General features: G+C 44.1%; 1 protein-coding gene across 12 annotated transcripts in view; it reads right to left on the bottom strand.

Annotated features, from left to right (window-relative positions):
• The window catches only part of PITPNM2 (phosphatidylinositol transfer protein membrane associated 2), a 487,362-nt gene that overhangs the window by 12,088 nt on the left and 448,263 nt on the right, over window positions 1–27,011 (bottom strand). For all 12 annotated transcript variants that reach the window (XM_075322875.1, XM_075322922.1, XM_075322937.1 and 9 more), the window contains 3 exons: window positions 17,838–17,986; window positions 14,598–14,714; window positions 13,559–13,675 (listed from right to left, as the gene is read on the bottom strand). In XM_075322875.1, coding sequence (XP_075178990.1) covers window positions 13,559–13,675; window positions 14,598–14,714; window positions 17,838–17,986 — 383 coding nt within the window. The remainder of the gene's footprint in view (window positions 1–13,558; window positions 13,676–14,597; window positions 14,715–17,837; window positions 17,987–27,011) is intronic.

Raw genomic sequence — 27,011 nt, 5'->3', positions numbered from 1 at the left:
GGTTTTGACATTTATTGATAATATGGTTGGCCTCTTAACACTCCTCTTTCTCTTGTTATGTATATTGTCTTGGAGTGGCCTAAAATTACTATATTGCATGCCATCCGTTACCCAGAAATTTTTGATTCTATATGTAAAGGATTGTTAAAAATCCACATTTAACTTTTAGGATCGCTACTTCCAATAGGTGGCGCTGCGCTAGAGTTTGTCTCCAGTCCAGGAGAGACAATTCAGATGAAGAGGGTAACTCTTTAAATAATGCAGTTTATGTGCATACAAATACTAACAGTTTTCACTGTTGACTTGTTTGCGATCGGTAAAACATTTACACCTTATACCCACTTACCCATTTTCTTAGCCTGTTCGAAAGTCTCCAAATTACAAGAGATCTTCAAGCAAAGAAGGCAATTCACTTGTAAATTCCTACTTGCAGTGTATGTATATACTGCATAATTTACCCAATTGCAGTAATACCTTGAGTTAAGAGTGCACCAACTTAAGAATTTTTCAAGATATGAGCTGTCGCTTTGTATCTTTTTTGCTTCATGATGCGAACAGAAATGTGAAGTATGAGCAGCTTATACTCGCCTCCCTCCGATCCCCAGCACCACGGCATCCTCATCTCATGCAGGCAGCTGTCTGCATCTCGTGGCACACTTAAAAAAACTATTATACTCACCCTCTGTCTGGTCCCCCACAGCGCAGCATCCTCTTCTCATGCAGTCAGCTGATAGCATGGTCAACTGATCAGCGAGTGAGAGCGGTCAGCTAATCAGCGTGAGAGTGCAGAGCTCACGCGCTGATTAGCTGACTGCACAAGATGAGGATGCCGTGCTGCGGGAGACCAGACGGACAGGGAGCGTAATATTTTTTCTTAAGTGTGCAGCATGATGGGGGACATAAACCAGTATAGAGGGCCATGTACCAGGATGGGGGATCATATGTACCAGGATGGTGGTCATGTACCAGGATGGGGGATCATATGTACCATGATGGGGGCTATGTACCAGGATAGGCAGCCATGTAACAAAATGGGGAGCCATGTATCAGGATGGAGAATCATATATACCAGGATGGGGGCCATATATACAGTACCAGCATGGGGGCCATATACCAGGATGGGGGCCATAAGTAGGGGTTGGAATGGATTCATACCATTTTAATTAATTTTAATGGGGAAATTTAATTTGACATAAGAACAAATTGAGTTAAGAGCTCAGTCACATAGCAAATTCAACTTGTAAGTCAAGGTATTACTGTACTTCAATGTGAATCATGCAATACAGTTAGGTCCAGAAATATTTGGACAGTGACACAATTTTCGCGAGTTGGGCTCTGCATGCCACCACATTGGATTTGAAATGAAATCTCTACAACAGAATTCAAGTGCAGATTGTAACGTTTAATTTGAAGGTTTGAACAAAAATATCTGATAGAAATTGTAGGAATTGTACACATTTCTTTACAAACACTCCACATTTTAGGAGGTCAAAAGTAATTGGACAAATAAACCAAACCCAAACAAAATATTTTTATTTTCAATATTTTGTTGCGAATCCTTTGGAGGCAATCACTGCCTTAAGTCTGGAACCCATGGACATCACCAAACGCTGGGTTTCCTCCTTCTTAATGCTTTGCCAGGCCTTTACAGCCGCAGCCTTCAGGTCTTGCTTGTTTGTGGGTCTTTCCGTCTTAAGTCTGGATTTGAGCAAGTGAAATGCATGCTCAATTGGGTTAAGATCTGGTGATTGACTTGGCCATTGCAGAATGTTCCACTTTTTTGCACTCATGAACTCCTGGGTAGCTTTGGCTGTATGCTTGGGGTCATTGTCCATCTGTACTATGAAGCGCCGTCCGATCAACTTTGCGGCATTTGGCTGAATCTGGGCTGAAAGTATATCCCGGTACACTTCAGAATTCATCCGGCTACTCTTGTCTGCTGTTATGTCATCAATAAACACAAGTGACCCAGTGCCATTGAAAGCCATGCATGCCCATGCCATCACGTTGTCTCCACCATGTTTTACAGAGGATGTGGTGTGCCTTGGATCATGTGCCGTTCCCTTTCTTCTCCAAACTTTTTTCTTCCCATCATTCTGGTACAGGTTGATCTTTGTCTCATCTGTCCATAGAATACTTTTCCAGAACTGAGCTGGCTTCATGAGGTGTTTTTCAGCAAATTTAACTCTGGCCTGTCTATTTTTGGAATTGATGAATGGTTTGCTTCTAGATGTGAACCCTTTGTATTTACTTTCATGGAGTCTTCTCTTTACTGTTGACTTAGAGACAGATGCACCTACTTCACTGAGAGTGTTCTGGACTTCAGTTGATGTTGTGAACGGGTTCTTCTTCACCAAAGAAAGTATGCGGCGATCATCCACCACTGTTGTCATCCGTGGACGCCCAGGCCTTTTTGAGTTCCCAAGCTCACCAGTCAATTCCTTTTTTCTCAGAATGTACCCGACTGTTGATTTTGCTACTCCAAGCATGTCTGCTATCTCTCTGATGGATTTTTTCTTTTTTTTCAGCCTCAGGATGTTCTGCTTCACCTCAATTGAGAGTTCCTTAGACCGCATGTTGTCTGGTCACAGCAACAGCTTCCAAATGCAAAACCACACACCTGTAATCAACCCCAGACCTTTTAACTACTTCATTGATTACAGGTTAACGAGGGAGACGCCTTCAGAGTTAATTGTAGCCCTTAGAGTCCCTTGTCCAATTACTTTTGGTCCCTTGAAAAAGTGGAGGCTATGCATTACAGAGCTATGATTCCTAAACCCTTTCTCCGATTTGGATGTGAAAACTCTCATATTGCAGCTGGGAGTGTGCACTTTCAGCCCATATTATATATATAATTGTATTTCTGAACATGTTTTTGTAAACAGCTAAAATAACAAAACTTGTGTCACTGTCCAAATATTTCTGGACCTAACTGTATGTATATACGTATGCAGTAAGCTCCCTCTCAAAGAGAGTATGGCCTACTTTATTAACTTTTATGTTTGCAGGAAAAGTTGTATTTTTTAATGACAAATGCAAAAAAGAAGGGAATTTTGTTTACTTACCGTAAATTCCTTTTCTTCTAGCTCGAATTGGGAGACCCAGCCAATTGGGTGTATAGCTACTGCCTCCGGAGGCCGCACAAAGTACTACACTTAAAAGTGTAAGGCCCCTCCCCTTCTGGCTATACACCCCCCCGTGGGAGCACGGGTCCCTCAGTTTTAGTGCAAAAGCAAGAAGGAGGAAAGCCAATAACTGTTTCAAAAACAAATTCAATCCGATAAACAATATCGGAGAACGTAACTTATCAACATGAACAACATGTGCACCCGAAAAACAAATACCCTCAGAAAAAACAGGGCGGGTGCTGGGTCTCCCAATTGGAGCTAGAAGAAAAGGAATTTACGGTAAGTAAACAAAATTCCCTTCTTCTTTTTCGCTCCTAATTGGGAGACCCAGACAATTGGGACGTCCAAAAGCAGTCCCTGGGTGGGTAAAAGAATACCTCGCGATCGGGCTGTCAGGCAGCCCTTTCTTACAGGTGGGCCACCGCCGCCTGCAGGACTTGTCTACCTAGGCTGGCGTCCGCCGAAGCATAGGTATGCACCTGATAATGCTTGGTAAAGGTGTGGAGACTCGACCAGGTAGCCGCCTGGCACACCTGCTGAGCCGTAGCCTGGTGCCGTGATGCCCAGGACGCACCCACGGCTCTGGTAGAATGGGCCTTCAGCCCTGAAGGAACCGGAAGCCCAGAAGAACGGTAGGCTTCAAGAATTGGTTCCTTGATCCACCGAGCCAGGGTGGATTCGGAAGCTTGCGACCCTTTACGCTGACCAGCGACAAGGACAAAGAGTGCATCCGAGCGGCGCAGGGGCGCCGTGCGGGAAATGTAGATTCTGAGTGCTCTCACCAGATCCAACGAATGCAAATCCTTTTCACATTGATGAACTGGATGAGGACCCAAAGATGGTAAAGTGATATCCTGATTGAGATGAAAGGAAGATACCACCTTGGGAAGAAACTCTGGAATTGGACGCAGTACTACCTTGTCTTGGTGAAACACCAGGAAGGGAGATTTGCAAGATAACGCCGCCAGCTCTGACACTCTCCGAAGAGACGTGACCGCCACCAGAAAAGCCACATTCTGTGAAAGCCGAGAAAGGAAATCTCCTTCATAGGCTCGAAAGGTGGCTTCTGGAGAGCAATTAGAACCTTGTTCAGATCCCAGGGTTCCAATGGCCGCTTGTAAGGGGGAACGATATGACAAACCCCCTGCAGGAACGTGCGTACCTTAGGAAGTCGCGCCAGGCGCTTCTGAAAGAATACGGATAGCGCAGAGACTTGTCCTTTAAGGGAGCTAAGCGACAAACCTTTTTCCAACCCAGACTGCAGGGAGGAAAGAAAAATAGGCAATGCAAATGGCCAGGGAGAAACTCCCTGAGCAGAGCACCAAGATAAGAATATCTTCCACGTTCTGTAGTAGATCTTGGCGGAGGATGGTTTCCTAGCCTGTCTCATGGTGGCAACAACATCATGAGATAAACCTGAGGTCCCTAGGATCCAGGACTCAATGGCCACACAGTCAGGTTCAGGGCCGCAGAATTCAGATGGAAAAACGGCCCTTGAGACAGCAAGTCTGGACGGCCTGGTAGCGCCCACGGTTGTCCTACCGTGAGATGCCACAGATCCGGGTACGACGACCTCCTTGGCCAGTCTGGAGCGACGAGAATGGCGCAACGGCAGTCGGACCTGATTTTGCGGAGCACTCTGGGCAACAATGCCAGAGGTGGGAACACATAAGGTAGTCGGAACTGCGACCAATCCTGAACTAAGGCGTCTGCCGCCAGAGCTCGGTGATCGTGAGACCGTGCCATGAAAACCGGGACCTTGGTGTTGTGCCGTGACGCCATCAGGACGACGTCCGGCATCTCCCAGCGGCGACAGATCTCCTGAAACACGTCCGGGTGAAGGGACCATTCCCCTGCGTCCATGCCCTGGCGACTGAGAAAGTCTGCTTCCCAGTTTTCCACGCCTGGGATGTGAACTGCGGATATGGTGGATGCTGTGTTTTCCACCCACGTCAGAATCCGCCGGACTTCTTGAAAGGCTTGTCGAGCCACTGTTGGAAGGCTCGCGGAGCAAGATAGACTGCTCTGATTTCCAGAACATTGGTCTCAAGGGTGGACTCTCTCTGAGTCCACGTACCCTGAGCCCTGTGGTGAAGAAACACTGCTCCCCACCCTGATAGGCTCGCATCTGTCGTGACCACCGCCCAGGATGGGGGTAGGAACGACTTTCCTTTTGACAATGAGGTGGGAAGAAGCCACCATCGGAGAGAGTCCTCGGTTGCCTGAGAGAGGGAGACATCCCTGTCGAGGGACGTCGACTTCCCGTCCCATTGGCGGAGAATGTCCCATTGTAGAGGGCGCAGATGAAACTGCGCGAAAGGGACTGCTTCCATTGCTGCCACCATCTTCCCTAGGAAATGCATGAGGCGCCTCAAGGAGTGGGACTGGTTCTGCAGGAGAGATTGCACCCCTGTCTGCAGAGAGCACTGCTTGCCCAGTGGAAGCTTCACTATCGCTGAGAGAGTATGAAACTCCATGCCAAGATATGTTAGTGATTGGGTCGGGATTAGATTTGACTTTGAAAAGTTGATAATCCACCCGAAACTCTGGAGAGTCTTCAGTGCCACGTTCAGACTGTGTTGGCATGCCTCTTGAGAGGGTGCCTTTATAAGTAGATCGTCCAAATACGGGATCACGGAGTGACCCTGCGAGTGCAGGACAGCTACTACTGCTGCCATGACCTTGGTGAAGACCCGAGGGGCTGATGCCAGCCCGAAAGGTAACGCTACGAACTGCAGGTGTTCGCTTTCTATAACGAAGCGTAGAAAACGCTGATGCTCTGGCGCAATCGGCACATGAAGATAAGCATCTTTGATGTCTATTGATGCTAAGAAATCTCCTTGAGACATTGAGGCTATGATGGAGCGTAGAGATTCCATCCGGAACCTCCTGGTTTTTACGTGTTTGTTGAGCAACTTTAGATCCAGGACGGGCCGAAAGGACCCGTCCTTCTTTGGCACCACAAACAGAGTGGAGTAAAAACCGTGACCTTGTTCCTGAAGAGGAACGGAAGTCACCACTCCTTCCGCCTTTAGAGCGGCCACCGCCTGCAGCAGAACATCGGCTCGGTCGGGCGGTGGGGAAGTTCTGAAGAAACGAGTTGGAGGACGAGAGCTGAACTCTATCCTGTACCCGTGAGACAGAATGTCCGTCACCCAACGGTCTTTGAACTGTGACCGCCAAATGCCGCCAAAGCGGGAGAGCCTGCCACCGACCGAGGATGCGGAGAGAGGAGGCTGAAAGTCATGAGGAAGCCGTCTTGGTAACGGTTCTTCCTGCTGTCTTTTTTGGGCGTGACTGAGTCCGCCAAGAATCTGAGCCTCTCTGATCCTTTTGAGTCCTTTTGGACGAGGAGAATTGGGACCTGCCTGAGCCTCGAAAGGACCGAAAACCAGACTGACCCCTCCTTTGTTGGGGCTTGTTTTGTCTGTGTTGAGGTAAGGATGAGTCCTTACCCTTGGAGTGTTTAATGATTTCATCCAAACGCTCACCAAACAATCGGTCACGAGAAAAAGGCAAACTGGTTAAGCACTTCTTGGAAGCAGAATCTGCTTTCCATTCTCTCAACCACAGGGCTCTGCGCAAAACCACGGAGTTGGCTGACGCCACCGCCGTACGGCTCGTAGAGTCCAGGACAGCATTAATCGCGTAAGACGCGAATGCAGACATTTGAGAGGTCAATGGTGCCACCTGCGGGGCAGATGTACGTGTGACCGAGTCGACTTGTATAAGCCCAGCTGAAATAGCTTGGAGTGCCCATACGGCTGCAAAAGCTGGCGCCAACGACGCTCCAATAGCTTCATAGATGGATTTCAGCCAGAGCTCCATCTGCCTGTCAGTGGCATCTTTAAGTGCCGCTCCATCTTCTACTGCAACTAAGGATCTAGCTGCAAGCCTGGAGATTGGAGGGTCCACCTTGGGACACTGGGTCCAACCCTTGACCACGTCAGGGGGAAAAGGATAGCGTGTATCTTTAAGCCGTTTAGAAAACCGCTTCTCAGGATAAGCGTGGTGTTTCTGGATTGCATCTCTAAAGTCAGAGTGGTCCAGAAAAGTGCTTAATTTACGCTTGGGATATCTGAAATGGAATTTCTCCTGCTGTGAAGCTGCCTCCTCCTCAGTAGGAGCTGGCGGAGAAATATCTAACATTCTATTGATGGACGCTATAAGATCATTCACTATGGCGTCACCATCCGGTGTATCCAGATTGAGAGCGGACCCAGGATCAGAATCTTGATCAGTTACATCCGCCTCATCACCCATAGATTCGTCCCGCTGGGATCCTGACCAGTGAGACGAAGTTGAGGGCCCCTCATAACGAGCCTGCTTAGGTTGTCTGGGACTGTTGTCCGAGTCAGAATCGTCACCCTGGGGTGCATGTGACACCCCCGGAGCTTGGAAGTGTTCCAGCTGAGGGGGACCAGGGAGCAATGATGCCACAGTGTCCATGGTCTGAGTTACTGGTCTAGACTGCAATGCTTCAAGAATCTTTGACATGGTCATAGACAATCTGTCAGCAAAAGCTGCAAACTCCGTTCCGGTCACCTGGACAGCATTCCCAGGTGGTACACCCTGGGTCACGTCCAGCAGAGGCCCCGGCTGTGCAAGTTGCACAGGAGCCGAGCACTGCACACAATGGGGGTCAGTGGAACCTGCCGGTAGAGCAGCCCCACATGCGGTACAGGCAGTATATAATGTCTGTGCCTTGGCACCCTTGCGTTTTGCGGACGACATGCTATTGCCTCCTTGTAATCTAGGAGGGGGTATAGCCGAGAATCACCAGCGACCGTACAGTACAAAGTATTTGCAAACACAAAATACTCAGTATACAAATGGCACAAGTGGGGGTGAGCCCTTGAGGCTGCTTACCGCCCGCTGAACAGCGGGTATGAGGCCGTAGAATCCCGTGTCTGGGTCTCCCCGTCTCCCCTCTGCAGCTCAGCGTGCAGGCAGGAATGGCTGCCGGCGTTCTGTGAAGAGGGGCGGACCGTGGGCGTGCCACAAACAAAGAGCGGGAAACTGCGTCCTACTGTGCCTGGTGTGAGGGCTGGAGTATGTAAAAACGACTCCAGCCCTCAGCGCTGATGCTCTGTACAGCGTCCCGCCCTCCTCCTGACTGGCAGGTGCGGAGGCGGGAACGAACGAACTAGGCCGCAAAAAGCCGGGGACTGTAGTAATAAGCGCGGCCGTGATATATGCACGGCCAGCGCGGAAGTCCCCGGCGCACCACAAGTCCCAGCCGCGTCGCAGTCCCAGCGGCCGGCGCGACCGTTCTCCCTGAGTCTACCCACTCAGCTAAGCTGAAGTGAGGAAATGGCACAAGCGCAGCAGCGCTGTTGTCCCCGGCGCACTAACACACCCAGCAATGCTGCGGTGTGCGCACGTATGCACGGGGACACAGAGTACCTTGACGGAGCAGGGCCATGTCCCTGACGATACTCAGCTCCATATCCAGCGGCTTCTGCAGGGGCTGCGGATGGAGCACGGTCTCAGTGCCTGGAGACCGGTAAAATCCCACTTCGCCCAGAGCCCTAATGGGGATGGGGAAGGAATCAGCATGTGGGCTCCAGCCTCCGTACCCGCAATGGGTACCTCAACCTTAACAAACACCGCCGACAGAAAGTGGGGTGAGAAGGGAGCATGCTGGGGACCCTTGTATGGGTCCTCTTTTCTTCCATCCGACATAGTCAGCAGCTGCTGCTGACCAATCTGTGGAGCTGTGCTGTGCGTGTCTGACCTCCTTCGCACAAAGCAAAAACTGAGGGACCCGTGCTCCCACGGGGGGGTGTATAGCCAGAAGGGGAGGGGCCTTACACTTTTAAGTGTAGTACTTTGTGCGGCCTCCGGAGGCAGTAGCTATACACCCAATTGGCTGGGTCTCCCAATTAGGAGCGAAAAAGAAATGTACAATTCCACAATTGGATTTTTGGATTTTTTATTCACCATGCTCACTATACGGTTAAACTGACCTGGCAATATAATTATCCAGATTCCAAACATGTACAGATTTTTTTAATTCAGCAAAAAAACATTTGAAAACATCTAAAAATAAATAAATATTAATAAAAAAATACTAGGATCGCTACTTCCAATAGGTGGCGCTGCGCTAGAGTTTGTCTCCTTTACTGGAGAGACAATTTGAAAAAAATAATAATTTTTGCTTTAGTCACCATTTTCCAAGATCTATAACGTTTTTTCGGGATCTGGTGCTGTGTGATGGCTCTTTTTTTTTTTCACGCCCCGTGCTGACATTATTACTGATACCATTTTGAGCTAGATACAATGTTTTCATCTCCTCTATTGCATTTTATTGTAATGTTTTGGCAGGCAAAAAAAGTAATTCTGGTGTTTTGATATATATTTTTTAATTTATCTTCATTTTATATACTTTTCAAAGAAATAACATAAGGCACTGAATGTACCAAAATTGAAGGCCACATAAGAAAACAAGGTAATATCAATATACTGTAGATTTTCATGAAAAATAGGAAATATTGATTTGACATTGAGAACATTAAGATAATCCAAGGCCAGAACATCAGTTGTGTCATAAAAAACCTTAATGTATAATTCCATAGCCACACAAAAATCATAAAAAATAAAAGAATAAGCAAGGAGAAAAAGAAAGACAGAAGTAACATGAGAGAAAGAGGTTCAGGGGTAGGTAAGGGGGAAGGAAAGGAAATGGTATTCAGGACAGGAGTCCTATGATGTCAGATTCAATTTTCCCCCATAAGGGCCCTGAATTCAACAGAGGATCTAAATTCCAACAAATAGAACCAGGTTTTGTAAAAATGATTGTAGGAGTTATTGACGGTTGATGTGAGTTCCTCCCTTAACATCACTTGATTAATATTAGCGAATCAAAGTGAGATTGTCGGAGTGGAATCTTTTTTCCAAAACAGAGGGATGCACACTCGGGCAGTCGCAATTAAGTACCTTACTATAGAATGCCTATATACTTTTAGGGAATTGTCGCAGTGATGTAGAAGGACGAGAACTAGGTTTAGGTCTGTGATCTTACGTATCTCTAGTTACACTTTTTCCCAAAAAGGAATGGGAAGTCTGAAGGACAAGAAAATGTGTAATAGGTCACCAAATTAGTCTCCACAACTCCAACACATAGGATTAGCTGTAAGGAAGATAGCGTGTAGGCGAGTTGGTACTCTATACCACCAAAGCAGTAGTTATAACTGGCCTTATGAAGTTGATGCTTTATGCGTTAAAGTGAGAATGTGCCTCCACTGATCTTTCGATAGGGTGGGATACAAATCGCCTTCCCATTGGGTGTGGAAACAGGTGACAGTTGATTCAGGGGGGGAGAGAGGAGGGGTGTCAATGAACAAAGAATATGCAAAGAATAGAGTGTGTCTTGGAGGTCTCTACTCAAACATACTGCTTTGAAAGTCGTCTTGTCATTGTTATAATAAGGTCCTCAAATGAGTGAATGAAAAAAAATGAGACAGCCGACCGACTCTCCAGGTTCTCAAGGGAGATGGCGAGGAGTTGCTAGGTAGGTATTCCCTTGAAGAGCAATTATGTCCAGCACCAAAATGACAAATTTTGAAACAGCCACTGTTTAGTCATCTAAACCCATGGGAAAATATGGATTACCCAAGAAAGGATCCATAGAGGAGGATTGCGGAATAATGTGTGAACATGCTGCAGGCTGGATACAGCAGGCGAGGATAGCCCCAGTTGTGGGATGTGTTTTAAGTGATTTAATCATAGCAGGATCCAACCAGGAGACGCAACGAAAGGGATATTTGTAAAGCGTTGCTCAATTCCGACCAAGTATCATTCCTACACCAGTGTAGGATTCCAGAAAAGTGAGAGGCTATATAGTAGGTTCTGAAATTGGGAAATTCCAATAGGAAAAGCCTGTATTACAATTTTTTTAACATTGTGATTCTACCAAACCACTTAAAAGCATTCATCATCCATCTTGAGAAGTTCTCCTGTACTGATTGGCAAAGTTTAGAGAAGTTAAGTGAGTATGTAAAGTTTATGTCTCTTGTTAAAAGCATCCCCAAATATTTAACAGCTACTATACCTTAGCTCATTTGAAGCTGAAATTGTCTTTCAAGGGCGCTAAGGTGGATGAAAGGATGTAAATTTTCAGGACTGTTATGTATAGTGAAAATCATAATGTCGTATGAATGCCAACTATGTGCTGGCTTTCACAGGAGATTCGTAATGATCTGCATGGGGGTCATCAGCAGACCCCAGGCTGACATGACATCGAATCGGTGCCTTGCAATCACATCGCGGACGCATCTATAGACACGTGGAATGACACCCCCCCCTGCTGGCTCACGTTAAATGCCTCTGTCAGTAAGTGACAGCAGGATTTTTTAGGTTAACAGCAGCTGTTAAAGGCACATAATCTACAAGGACAAATGTGGGCTTGGGGTGCAAGCCCACATCAAAGTTAGGAACACGACATGATGTTCGTGTACGTCAAATGTTGTGAAAGGGTTAAAGATGAACATAAGAACAAATTTATCTTTCCTCCAGTTATATTGTAATATTACTTTTATTTATATAGCATTTATATCATGTTTACATACATACATACATACTGTATATATTAAGCATTCACTTCTGGAGGCAATTTTTGTTATTTTTCACTGAAGTGCAGGTAGTTTGGCCTAAAAAAAATCTGCACATTCAACTTTGATGTGGCCTGTGATCATAAATCAGCTGAGAGGAGCTTAAAAAAGCCAGATAAAAGAATTACAAACTCTCTTATTGGACCGTCAGAATCAGCTCACTGACAGATTCTCAGTTAACCTATACTGCAACCAGTATACCAAATGCCAACATTTTTAATGAAACCCAAAATACATAAATTATTTTTTAGCCAAAAATACTACATGGATTTAATGAGGAAAAAAATAGTCCCTAAACTTGGACCAACTTGTAAATTGTACTTTCTTTAAATGGGTTAACATAACATAACTCACATCAGGAGCCATTAGAAAATAAGCACCGAGCCTCCCTTAATTAGGTAGGGAAGGTGCCGGCACTACTCATTATGGGAATAATAAACAAGAGAACAAGAGTAAAGTGCAAAAATAGACAACTTTTATTGAATACACAACAAGACAATTACTTCATTAAAATGGTGCACTACCATGGTAGTGCACCATTTTAATGAAGTAATTGTCTTGTTGTGTATTCAATAAAAGTTGTCTATTTTTGCACTTTACTCTTGTTCTCTTGTTTATTATTTCTTTAAATGGGTAAAGTCAGCAGTGGGGACCACAAGGATCTTTGTTAGGTCCAATTCTATTTAATGTCTTCATCAATGAAATTGTGGATGGGGCTGAGTATAAAGTGTCAGTCTTTGCTGATGACACAACACTATATATGATCAAAAAAAACCACAAGTAATAGAGTGCTGAAAATAATCATACCCTTATGTCTCATATGAGATGCCTTGGTGTGGATAAATCTTCTTTTAGTCCTCTATGTAAATGAGATCTTCCAGGCTATGGGGAGGATGCTGAACATAAGAAAGCGCTGCCTCCTTGCTTCATTAGGGTGACCTTCATGAGGCATACAGGTATGATTATTGTCAGCACTCTTACCTGTATGCCCATATTAATAGGCTAGATACATCAAATGGGGTAACAGATTCCTTTTAATGTTGATAAATGTAAAGTTATGCACCTAGGACGGAGAAATCCTATAGCTGCGTATACATTAAATGGAAGTAAACTCGGGACTACAGAACAGGAGAAGGTCTTGGGTATTCTTATTACAAGTAATCTGAGCAGCAGCACTCAATGTCAGGCAGCAGCTGCAAAAGCAAACAAGATTTTTTGGTGTATAAAAATAGATTAGATCCCGTGATCTCAACGTATTGTTACCCCTCTATAAATCACTTGTAAGGCCACATCTGAAATATGGGATCCAGTTTTGTGCTCCACATTTTAAAAATGATATTGGGATTTATAGTCAGTTCAAAGACGCAAAACAAGATTATTATTTTGGTAAGAGAGATTGGAAAAGTTGGGCTTGTTTAGCTTAGAAAAGCAGACACCTCAGGAGTAATCTCATTTTTATGTATAAATACATGTGTGGCCAGTACATAGGACTGCCACATGACTTATTCCTTCCTTACAAAGGACCAGGAGGCACTTATTACGTGTGAAGGAAAAGCAAACCTGGAAGCTAAATAGGACAGACTTCTTTACAGTTAGAGCAGACTATGGAATGACCTTTCACAAGAGGTAGTTATGGCAGACACTATATCAGCATTTCGGAATGGGTTGGATGCTTTTCTCACAACAAATGGCATTGTGGATTATAAATAATCTAGAGATAAAGTATGTATAATGGGTGAAGAATGGTTGAACTTGATAGACCTATGTAACTATGTAACCTTTTAAAGACCATTGAAAATGATCTGTCCATATACCAACCTTTTCTCCTGTAAGTGTGACCATATCAAGAGGACCATACATAAACCTTCCAGTAAGTGTCTGAGGTCCATCTTCATTGGCTACAGCATCATTAATTCTGTGGTTAGCAGCAACATTCTGAAAGGTAAAAGTAATGTTCAAAGTCCAGGTCACATTGCAATGAAACAGATTGCTGCTCTCGTTTTCCAGTTGTTCGTAAAAAAAAAATAAGTAAATTGCCACTATAAACCTTATTTTACCTATTTCCATAGAAAAAAAAAGTATTTTTTTTTTCACAAAACGCTACTTTCAACACAAGACTTCTTCTTTCTTTCGATGGGAAAACAACTTTCTACCGCTGTTTTCCCAGTGCAAAACAGTATATGTTAGGCCCCCTTCACGTGTTTATGTAAAACGGTACCGATGTCATCAATCTTGTCCATTAGTGTGTCATAAGTGTTTTTCCGGAATGAATAGAAAAAGAATGAAATTACAAAGCGTCTCCAATACTTTACAATGTAAGGTGACGTTCACATGTTGAGCATTTGGTCAGTATTTGACATCAGTTTTTGTAGCCAAAACCAGGAGTGGAACAATCAGAGGAAAAGTATCATAGAAACACGGGCACCACTTCTGTATTTGTCACACACTCCGTTTTTGGCTACAAATACTGATGTAAAAAACCAAAGACTCAACATGTGAACATGGCCTTAAACATGTATGGCACATGGATGCCATCTGTGCGCTTTATGTGTTTTTCATGGATCTACAGGCTCCAGAAAAAACGAACATGTGGAGATCACCATCATCAATGGTACATGTGGTAGCCATTAAAAAATGCACCACAGTGCTAATGACGGACAGCACACACCGCACACTCAATGTCATCTGTTTGCTGTCTGTGATATTCAAAGACCCATAGACTTGTAAATTTGACCATTACTCAAATAAAAAATGGACAAATTGGACAAGTCTTCATGACTTTTTTGTGGACACTTGGTCTGGAAAAAATATGGACATGTGAATAACACCATAGTCTTTAATTTTAGCATTTAATTACCCTTAGTTTCACATGGGTTCGTTTCCTTAGCCACTTTTCCCTTGGTTTTGAGGGACTGAACACAGAAACTTCTTTTCCAACCAACTCCAAGACGCTTGCGGTTTCATGTCTCATGACCTGAAAATAACATACACATGACTATATTAACGTATCTTTCAGTCTTTTATAATCCGTTATCCCCATCAATCCAAGTTTTCAATTTGTCAATATTTTTTAAGCAGCTGAGTTGTTTCTCTGAATATTTCATGCCCATGCTTAAGAAATTTTGGAAAAGCTTAAAGATTATCTAAAGATTTAATGGTTGCTAAATGACAGCTTCTTGCACATCCTAACTAATGTGGGGGGGAAAAATGGTATATTCTGTAATTTTATTGTTTTTATTTCCTGTTGAGAAGTTGTAAGTAGGGTAGGACCTTTATAAACCGGAACAGTCCTAAAATAACTTAGATTTGGTAATAACTGAAAAATTAGGAATTTAAAGAAGCTGCAACTCAGCTTTCACTAAGGGGTACTTTGCACGCTGCGACATTGCTAGCCGATTGTAGCGATGCCGAGCGCGATAGTCCCCACCCCCGTCGCAGATACGATATCTTGTGATAGCTGCCGTAGCGAACATTATCGCTACGGCAGCTTCACACGCACTTACCTGCCCTGCGACGTCGCTCTGGCCGGCACACGGCCAATAGAAGGGGAGGCGCGGAGATGAGCGGGACGTAAACATCCCGCCCATCTCCTTTCTTCCTCATTGCAGGCGGGACGCAGGTAAGGAGATGTTCCTCGCTCCTGCGGCTTCATACACACCGATGTGTGCTGCCGCAGGAACAAGGAACAACATTGTACCTGTCGCTGCAGCGAAATTATGGAAATGACAGACACTACACAAATCGTAGATGTCGTTACTGGCGCCGGATGTGCGTCACTTTCGATTTGACCCCGACGAGATCGCAGTAGCGATGTCGCAACGTGCAAAGTACCCCTTAGTGTTAAAATAGCAACTGATAATGAGGACTTGTTCAGGAAGGTGTATTTGTGATCTGTGCGCAAATATATGATCAGCAGACTGACCAACATTAAAGGGAACCTGTCAGGTGCAATATGCAGTGAGAACCACGAGCAGTTCTGGGTGCATATTGCTAATCCCTGCCTAACTGTCCCTGTATACACTAGCATAGATAAAAAGATCTGTAGAAAAAGTATTTCTAAAGATCTTTTATCGTATGCTAATGAGCAAGGGCACTAGTCCCCTGGGCGTTAGTTCCCCGGCCAGTCGGCTCCATTAGCATGTTAGTACGTCCCTATGGGCGTACTAACATGCTAATGAATGTGCATCGTCAGAGGATGATCTCACTCACCTCTCTGCTGCCATCGCCGCCCGACACTGGATTTCGGCTCAGTGCGCATGACCTCGGAGTTTTGGTCATGCGCACTATGAAGCCGGGTGTACGCGTTCTGGCTTCAAACTGAAGTAGTGCGCATGACGCATGACAGAAACTCCGGGGTCATGCGCACTGAGCCTAAATCCAGCATCAAGTGGCGATGGCAGAAGAGTGGTGAGTGAGATCATCCTCTGATGCTGCACATTCATTAGCATGTTAGCATGCCCAAGGGGTGCACTAACATGCTAATGGAGCTGACTAGCCAAGGGAACTAACACCCAGGGGACTAATGCCCTTGCTCATTAGCATACGATAAAATATCTTTAGAAATACTTTTTCTAAAGATCTCTTTATCTATGCTAGTGTATACAGGGACGGTTAGGAAGGGGGATTAGTAATATACATCCAGAACTGCTCGTGGCTCTGGGTGCATATTGCACCTGACAGGTTCGCTTTAACTGATGTTCAAGTGCAGCACTAAGCAGGCACAAGCATCAGGTATACCAAAGCCAACATTTATTGTTACATTTTTTCTTTATTTTTTTTTCTAATGTTATTTAACTCAATCTTATCTGCTCTGTCATAGATTTCTTTACAGGGTTGTCCACTACTTTTAGCAGCTTTTTTAGTGGCCTTAAAAATAAATATATTACTGGACAGAGACAATGCTATGTTCTGCAGCCAAGTCATATATGCTGCCAGCAAAAGAACAGAGGGCAGCAACAGTCCACCACAGTATGTTGGTATGCAACTTTGGGCTCAGGTTTTTTATTAAAATGTTTTTAGTAGTGGGCTACTCTTAAGCTTTGTTGGCAGAATTTAGAACAATCTGTGTCAGGAATACAAAATCTACTTGTAAAAATGGAGCAAATGGTACGAGAAGATGGAAGGAGCTGTAGAGCTCATTGATTGGCTGCAGTGCTGCTGATGTAAATGCTACCAGTGTTATGTCAGTACTGAACAAACATCAGGGACCTTGGCAGCATCTGAGAGCCAGCGCTGGACCCAAGGGGGGCAAGAATTACTCAGTTTATTTTATAACTACCACAGCTTATTGCAGAAAGTTTTCTAAAAGAGGACAACCCCTTTAATGGAAACCTGTCCCCTCCAAAAAACACTATTTACTTGCAAATATAGTGATATTCAGCAGTTAATCAGCATTTAAAGGGAATCTGTTACCAGGTTTTTGCTACCCCATCTATGAGCAGCATAATGTCGGGGCAGAGACCCTGATTCCAGCGATGTGTCACCTACTGAGCTGTTTACTGTCATTTTGATAAAATCAATGTTTTCTCTGCTACAGGTCTAGCTCTAGCAGTTACACAGAGCTCATGAATACGCTGGAGTATCTGGCAGCACGCCAAGTAGTCCTCTGCTGCTTGATTTTGATTTTAACAAAACTCACTAAGCAGCCCAGTATTGATACATCGCTGGAATCAGGAGCTCTGTCACTATATTACAATGTTCCCAGATTAGGTGGCAAAAACCTGGTGACAGAGTCACTTTAAATCACGATTGCCAGGTTTACTGGAATAGGGAGAAAATAAAATTATATTCTCACCACCAGCCACTCACTTCCAGTCATCAGGGAGATGCCTGGAGCTATAATTGTCACTACTCACTATACAGAGATTGATTAGTAGTCTGCTCTGTACACATATACTGTGGAGCAGGCTGTTAATGTGTCAGGGAGTGATTACAGCACATTCTCTGTAAAGTGAGCAGTGACTGTAACTACTGCCTGCATCCAGTGACTGGAAGCAAGTGGCTGTAGGAAAAGTATAACTTCATTTTCTCCCTGTAGCCGCTGCTCCAGTAAACATAAGTGTTATAATTACCCTTACAGTACAAGTATAACACTTACTTGTCTCAATAGAAACGAAACAACATCTGTGGATTCCCAATAACTAGCGTGGAAAAGGTGAGGAAGAGCAACCGTTGGAAAGGCAGTGAGGGCATCCGGACAATAGAGGGCATAGTCAATCCTTTTTGTGCCCCACCACTTTGCTGCAACTGACAGAGAAGAAAACATTACACCTCAAGGCTAACAAGAGAGAAATAGGTAACCGCATACAATCATGGCAGTAATTCAGGGAGATGTATTATACTTTTAAAATAGCCACCAAGACTACGGGAGCACCTTTTCAGACACACAAATATAAGCCTTGTAAGAAAGACAAAAATAACAAAGTCAATTCTGCTTGAAAGCGTGCTACACATGCATATGCAGTTGTCCAAACTAGAGTCATCTCCACACATTCGAGAGTGCTTTTCTAATTTCATACATGCAAGATAAGGTTTTTAGGTATGAAAGAATAAACTATTAGTTCCATGCAAACTTCTGAAGAGCCAACAATGCAAAACAACAGGCTAAATTCAATTGAAACATTACATTCAATGTCGTATTATTACTAAAATAATTATTGATACCTAGGACTACTCCATGCCCACAGCTATTACAAACACAGTTCACTATAACCCCATTCAATCTACATACCACAGGATAAGGTACTAGTATTAAATCTACATGAGAAAAAAACAGGATATCTTAGGTTAAAATATTAATAAAATCGACTAAGTGTGGTGTGCGGGTTCAGCAATGTTCAATGTAACAGTTTTCTGTTATGCTGAATACTTAAAAAGCAGGTGCATAGCAAGTATATAGTTTGAGTCATCTGCTTCAGTTTTCCAATAGAAAGAATCTAAATTTAGAACATATATAGATATTCTGACATAGACATAGACCTCCCAGCTACTATCTAGCGATACAGCAGAGATGAGTTCTGTATTATTACAAATACTTCCAGATCTCCTCATACAGTGCTGTCAGCATAAGCGGATTATAATGAGGGCAATCTGGGCTACCGCCCGGGGCCCGAGGCTCCAGGGGGCCCTTGCTCAGATTGCCCTCATCTATTATCAGCGGTGGTCCGTGAGCAATGTGATTCCTGCTGTGCAGTATCAGTTGCGGAGCGGTAGAAATCCCCTGTAGCCAGGCTAGAATGTACTTGCTGCTGTGAGGTGATCATGTGACCGGAAGGGGCGGTGCTTCCTCGTCCAGTGCAATCACTGATCGGTATTTACTGTGGCTGGTGGAGGAAGTGAAATGAGCGAGGATCTGCAGTGTGGATCAAGGTGCTTCGTATAGAGGATTATTAGGGTGATAAATGTTAGGTGATGCCTGTTTTGTTTTATTTTTTGTGGAGGCGGGCCCGAGGGGGGCGGGAACGTTTAGGTCCTGCAAAGGAACCTGGTACAATGAACACTGAATGGCCGTGGGGGGAGGGGGGGGTTGTTAAAAAAAAAATCCTAGTGTGAAAGCAGCCTTAATCAGAGAGAGGTTTTTTTTTTGTTAAAAAAATCCTAGTGTGAAGGCAGCCTTTTAGGCTGCTTTCACACTACATGTTTTTTAACATGCGTCCTGAACGTTTTTTTAACGCAAAAACGGATCCAGTGCAAATGCGTTTTCATTTTAATGCATTTGCAATGGACTCGCGTCAACATGCGTTCACCTGCGTTTCCGTGCGTTATAGTGAGGATCCAGCGACTTGCAGTTTAACCTTTTTCAAAAACGCTACTTGTAACGTTTTTGAGCTGCATCCAAATACTGCAAGTCGCTGGATCCTGACTAAACAGCACGCAAACACATGTGAACACTGGCATGCTGATGAACAGGATCCTATTTGGCCAGAAATCAGCCTGGCATGATCACAGTCTCTCTCTTTCTCCATCTCCTCTCTTCTCTCCCCTCCCCCTTTCCTCTCTCTTCTCCCCTCTCCTCCCCCCTCCTCTCTCCTCTCCCCTCCTCTCTCCTCTCTTCTCCTCCTCTCTCCCCTCTCTCCTCCTCTCCTCTCCTCTCTCCTCCTCTTCTCCCTCCTCCTCTATCTCCTCTTTTCTCTTCTCTCTCCTCTTTTCTCTCCTCTCTCCCCTCCTCTTCTCTCTCCCCTCCTCTTCTCTCTCCTCCCCCCTCCTCTCTCCTCCTCTTCTCCCTCCTCCTCTTCCCTCTCCTCTCTTCCCTCTCCTCTCCTCTCTCCTCTTCTCTCTCCTCTCTCTCCTCTTCTCTTCTCTCTCCTCTCCTCTCTCTCCTCTTTTCTCTCCTCTCCTCTTTTCCCTCCTCTCCTCTTTTCTCTCCTCTCCTCTTCTCTCTCCTCTCCTCCTTTCTCTTCTCTCCTCAGAGGAGACAGGGGAGAAGAGAGGGAAGAGAGCAGAGAGGAGAGGGAAGAGAGCAGAGAGGAGAGGGAAGAGAGGAGAAGAATGGAGAATAGAGGAGGAGAGAGCAGAGAGGAAGAGAGAGGAGAGAGCAGAGAGGAGAGAGCAAAGAGGAGAGAGCAAAGAGGAGAGAGCAAAGAGGAGAGAGGAAAAGAGAGAGAGAGAAAAGAGGAGAGAGGGTGAGAGGAGAGCGGGGAGAGGAGAGAGAGGAGATACTGATCACGCCAGGCTTGTTTCTGGCCAAACAGGATCCTGTTTATCACCATTCCAGCGTTCACATGCGTTTGAGCACTGTTTAGTATTTGGACGCTTTTTAGGTTATAGCTTTGGCAACTATTTTTCAGAAATGATCTGTTTCAGGTGTATGATGATGGACCCGTCACATGACCTGTGTAGGGATGGGGGGGGCCCACAGAGCCTGAACAGCCCGGGGCCCTGGTTACCCTTAATCCGACCCTGGCTGTCAGCTCTCACTCTCCCCCCAAACTGACTATTATGGGATGAGATCTAGAAGAGTTTGTAATGATAAATAACACAGTTCTGCTATATCTCTACACTGTAGCTGCAGAGATTAGTGAGGGGGCGTGTTCTGTCTCCCCCTGTGTGTTGCTGCTTGATTACCATTGGTCAACCTCATACAAATGATGAAGTACAAGCCCCCAGAAAAATAAATCTCTGGTAACAACCAAAAGGCCTTAACATAAATGAGAACCTCAAATTAACATGTCCGCCACAAAGATGAGAAATTAAAAAAAAAAAAACCTGTGTTTTACAAAGCTCTACAAGCACTATTCCATTAGGTGGACAGGTTAACATGCTGAAATTGGTGAAAGGTCCTCTAAGTTGATTGATGTAGATATGCTGATGAAAAACAAGGCCAAATCATCACCTGCCCACCACCATGCTTGACAATATGTGATTTTAACCATGGCAGAGGGCATTATGCCCATTCATCTCCACTTTGGACTCCTCTGTCCCAATTCATTGCTCCTTAAATCTTGTTTCTAAGCAATTTGGTAAACTTTAGTTGTGCTGTTATATTGTATTCAGAAAGAGGCAGCATTCTCCTGGCATTCTTTCCAAACAAGCCATGCTTGATCATTTATTTTCTAATTTTACAGTTATAAATGTGAATATTAAGCATGCAAACTAAGAACTCTAGAGTCTGAGCTGTAGTTCTTGGGGTTTTTTTGTAACTCGTGTGAAGATTGTCAACTATCTTCAAAATTTTCCACATATGAATAATGGTTGTCACTGTAGAATAATGAACTCCAAATCGTTTGAAAATTATCTTACAGCATTCCCAGATTGAAGAGCTGCAACAATAGCTTTTCTAAGATAGTTGTTGCTGTATTTTCTCTATTTCACTGAGTTAAAACATTCCTGAATGCTCCAGTCCAGCAAACTGCCAATGCTTCTGCTTTTATAGAGGTGTTCATACTTGCTGATGAACAATTGATAGATAACATTTGATTAGTAACACTTGGCTACTACTTACCCTATTAATCTCTATGGAAACAGTAAGAGTTCTTAATTTTTATATCCTGTATTTTGGACTAATTTTTGTTGACAAATTACACTGTCATTTTTTATGTGTTGATGTTCATCTGAGTTTAAGACCTTTAGAGAGGACCAGTTTGTTTGTTTTTAGTCATGATATGTAAAACCATATGTTTCAAAGGTTTACTTAGTTTTATCTAATGAAATAGTCTCCTGATATTAGTCTGTGACCAAACCACTTCTAGGTGAACAGTCCATCTAAACTGTAACTCACCAAATGACATTTTAGCGATCACTTTTTTCAACAAATTTTGATAGTTAATATAATAAGCGCAGTCACAGAAATAAAGTCGTAATGGAATATGAAAAGGAAATTCTTCATCTTACATACTACTGTCATCCCATTTCATTTCATATATATTATGTTCTTATATATATCCTCCTCAGGAGGCTTCTGCTGCAGACAGTTGTCTTACAGGTACACAAGGGACAGTAAGAAGGAGAAGAGACTGGGCGGAGAGCTCCTGAAACACAGATAAGATATATATATATATATATATATATATATATATATATATGTGTTTCAGGAGCTCTCCGCCCAGTCTCTTCTCCTTCTTACTGTCCCTTGTGTACCTGTAAGACAACTGTCTGCAGCAGAAGCCTCCTGAAGGCAGGAGGTAGTAGTAACACAAAAAGCCACTAAGTCCTATCCCTGGGCGTCAGCCAACCACTGGGCAAAGATCAGCGGGGTTTGTAAAATAAACATATAAAGAAATCTTATCTGTGTGTCTCAAGAGCTCAGCCATGTCTGTACTCTGCTATCCGGCATATGGCTAAGAAATATCTAAATAAATTGTATCTGTCTGTCTCAGGGGTTATCAACATCTTTCTTGCTAAGTGTACCTTCACACTTTAGCGATGCAGCAGCGATCCGACCAGCGATCTGACCTGGTCAGGATCGCTGCTGCATCGTTACATGGTCGCTGGTGAGCAGTCAAACAGGCAGATCTCACCAGTGACCAGCCCCCAGCCAGCAGCGACATGCAAGCGACACTGCGCTTGCACGGAGCCGGCGTCTGGAAGCTGCGGACACTGGTAACTAAGGTAAACATCGGGTATGGTTACCCGATGTTTACCTTAGTTACCAGCTCACACCGCTTAACTTAGCGTGTAGAGGGAGCAGGAGCCGGCACTGGCAGCGTGAGAGCTGCGGAGGCTGGTAACGAAGGTAAATATCGGGTAACCACCTTGGTTACCCGATGTTTACCTTAGTTACAGCTTACCGCAGGCTGTCAGACGCCGGCTCCTGCTCCCTGCACATTCAGGATTGTTGCTCTCTCGCTGTCACACACAGCGATGTGTGCTTATCAGCGGGAGAGCAACAATAAAAAAAACGAACCAGGGCTGTGTGTAACGAGCAGCGATCTCACAGCAGGGGCCAGATCGCTGCTCAGTGTCACACACAGCGAGATCGCTAATGAGGTCACAAAAAACGTGACTCAGCAGTGATCTCAGTAGCGATCTCGCTGTGTGTGAAGTACCCCTATCCCTTGTTTGCAGAAGCACCCTTCTGTCCTGTGTGCAGTAGGTCAGTAAATCCCTTCCATGGTCATCAGCCACCCACCAGGTGAAGATCCACAGGTGGTTAAATCCATTTTTCTCTGCAGGCTTTCCATAAGAAATATATAAAGACATCTTATCTATGTTTCTCAATTCAGTCATGTCTTTACTTTTTTATTGTCACTTGAGTGCTGAAAAACAATTGCCTGCAGTAAAAGCCCCCATCCAGATCTGTGCACAGTAAGATATAAGGTCACTAATACCATCCCCTTAACTAAAGGTACCGTCACACTAAGCGACGCTCCAGCGATCCCACCAGCAACCTGACCTGACAGGGATTGCTGGAGCGTCGCTACACGGGTTGGTGGTGAGCTGTCAAACAGGCAGATCTCACCAGCAACCAGTGACCAGCCCCCAGCCAGCAGCGACGTGTGGAAGCGATGCTGCGCTTGGTAACGAAGGTAAATATCAGGTAACCAACCCGATATTTACCTTGGTTACCAGCGCACACCGCTTAGCGCTGGCTCCCTGCACTCCTAGCCAGAGTACACATCGAGTTAATTACCCAATGTGTAGTCTGGCTATGTGTGCAGGGAGCAGAGAGCCGGCACTGACAGCGTGAGAGCGGCGGACGCTGGTAACGAAGGTAAATATCGGGTAACCAAGCAAAGGGCTTCTTGGTTACCCGATATTTACATTGGTTACCAGCGTCCGCAGAAGCCGGCTCCCTGCTCACTGCACATTCAGTTGTTGCTCTCTCGCTGTCACACACAGCGATGTGTGCTTCACAGCGGGAGAGCAACAACTAAAAAATGGTCCAGGACATTCAGCAACAACCTGCGACCTCACAGCAGGGGCCAGGTTGTTGCTGCATGTCACACACAGCAACATCGCTAGCAAGTTGTGCCTCAGCAGCGATGTTGCTAGCGATGTTGCTTAGTGTGACGGTACCTTAAGGGAGCAGGGCTTCAGCCAGTCACCAAAGATCAGCAAAGGGATAAACCTCTGTTTTTCTTCTGGATCTTTCCAATATTACCGGTTTCAGGATCATGCAGGTAATGTTTGAAGTAAAATACTGTAAAATAATGAGGGCAGCTTTATTTCTTGTTTAATTGAAATACTCATTTCTAGGTTTACTGCTTCTTAAAATTACTAACTCACATCTGCTAGTCAGTATACCAACATACACCAAACTATAATCCAGGATTATCAGAATAAGCCAGGAATTTGTAAAACTAGAAGAAAACATAGTATAGATAACTAATTAAATAATACACTTTATATTAATGATTATTTTTATACTACTAAGCTGCCTGTCCGTCTTGAGTTTCTTAAGATTTTAAAGTATTTTCTTTTGTGTCTTCAGTCTATGCAATGACCTGTCACCTATACAGAGCTATGGCTAACAAATTACAAAGAAAATGTGATTACTTATGAAATACCCATTTTTCTTAGGAATAAGTTCTCATTTATATCTGTGTACCTTTTATAAAACTATAAAATGACTACCACTTCTATACCTATATTTGGAGAGAGAGGAAAATTATAGACAACAATAGTCTAATGTTTAAAGAAAAAAAAATCAGAGGGGTCGTGAATGGACATTATTGTAAGGAAGGCGGAAGGACGACTAATTGTAGGTTCTCTGTGAGTCATCAAAGTGCAGTAATATAAAGACATCCTATTCAATAAAATGGGAAATTTTACATGATTTTTGTTATACACATACATACACACACATACTCCTCAACATTGCAATTGCAACAATAAGATGGGAAAAGTCATAGATTTATAGAAATCACAGAATCGATGGACATGTTAATGATGTCTAAATTATGAAAAAAACAAAACGGAAATAACATTTTCAAAACATGTCGATTTATTCAGTATTGAGTTTGGGAGCCACACACAGACATATACGCACATGCATACCTTAACATGATATCAATGAGGTTATTGTTGGATATCTGAGGAATATTTTGCCACGTTGAATGTACTTGTGCATGAAAATCATCAAGATCTGCTGGTGACAGCTCCCTTTGCGATTACTAACCAAAAATATCTCAGATATGTTCAATGAAAGAGCAGTCCAGAGATGCAATAGGGCATGGTAGTGGTATTGATCATGCAGGCTAATTACAGAGCAGCATGCATTCTGGCATTGCTCTTAGGAACCAGCTCCTTTGAACACTTTGAAGAAATTGTCTGTTAACGCTAGTTTCATGACCAAATAAATGTACTGCTGAGCTGTTGGAGTAACCTGAATGAAGTCTAAAGGGATCCGGCTATCATACATTGTAACATCCTACACATAAACCTAAACCGATGCCCTGATGTACAGTTCCTTTGTGAAGGTCTCTAGACCAATATCAGGCTATCATTTCATCCAAAACAAAAGCGGGACGTGTTGATCAAGAGGATTAATATCCTTTTATGTCTCCATTGCCCTATACCAGCCTCTGGTCTCCATCTGGAGACCACGTGGGCAACCCAATGTTGAGGTCTACATGAGGTAATGTCACAACGGTCCTTCTCCTGGCATTATTTTGGGGTTGCATAATGTACAAAAGCAGGATCCCTATAGTCTTCATTCCAGGTACATAAATAGCTCAATGTTAAATTAATTTGGTGTTTGAACCAGTGGCGCAAATTATATCCAAAGTATCCCAGGAGACTTTTCTTAACACAAAAATGCCAGGCCATATATTGCTCATGCTACTGTCAGCAGCCTATAAACTCTATATGTGCTACTATTGCCTGCAGTATCTCCGGATTTGTCTCTCATCTAGTACAATTGGCATGTCATTAGTTAGCAATTGCAAAGGAAGCTACAGCAATGGATCTTGATGATTTGTCTGCCCAAGTTTATTCAGTGTGCCAGAACATTCCTCCGACAACCATTGACAACTTCATTGATAGCATGTCAAAGCATGTAAGATGGTGAATTTTTGACCATGGTGCCCATACTCCATACTGAATAAATATGTTTTTAAAATGTTATTTCCATTTTTTCATAACTTACATATATCATTAACATTTCCAAGAAAAAGCTGTTCCACGACCTCAGTAAAAAGTCATTTTTTTTTAAGCTATCAAATCATTTGGACCACTGTACCATGTTTTTAAAGGGAAACTGTCAGGTCCAATATGCACCCAGAAACTCAAGCAGTTCTGGGTGAATACTTCTAATCCCTGCCTAACCGTCCCTGTATACAGTAGCATAGATAAAGGGATCTTTAGAAAAAGTATTTCTAAAGATCTTTTAACGTATGCTAATGAGCTCGGGGACTAGTGCATGTTAGCACACACCAGAATGAATGCACAACGTCAGAGGTTGATCTCACTCACCTCTCCTCTGCCATCGAGCCCGACGCTGGATTTTGGCTCAGTGCGCATGACCACCGAGTTTTGGTCATGCGCACTATGAAGTTGGGTGTACGCGTTCTGGCTTCAAACTGAAGTAGTGCGCATGACCGGAAGTGCCGGGATCATGCGCATTGAGCAGAAATCCAGCGTTGGCCGGCGATAGCAGCAGAGAAGTGAGTGAGATCATCCTCTGACGCTGCACATTCATTAGCATGTTAGCACGCCTACAGAGACGTACTAACATGCTAATGAGGCCGAATAGCAAGGGAAGCAACGCCCTTGGGGCTAGTCCCCACGCTCATTAGCATACGATAAAAATCTTTAGAAATACTTTTTCTACAGATCTCTTTATCTATGCTCCCAGATACAGGGACGGTTAGGCAGGGATTGGCAATATGTACCC

Source organism: Anomaloglossus baeobatrachus, chromosome 1 (assembly GCF_048569485.1).
Source record: "Anomaloglossus baeobatrachus isolate aAnoBae1 chromosome 1, aAnoBae1.hap1, whole genome shotgun sequence".
Classification (NCBI taxonomy): Eukaryota; Metazoa; Chordata; class Amphibia; order Anura; family Aromobatidae; genus Anomaloglossus; species Anomaloglossus baeobatrachus.
The sequence above is the reverse complement of the archived record's forward strand: the minus strand, read 5'-3'. Positions and strand labels throughout refer to the sequence as shown.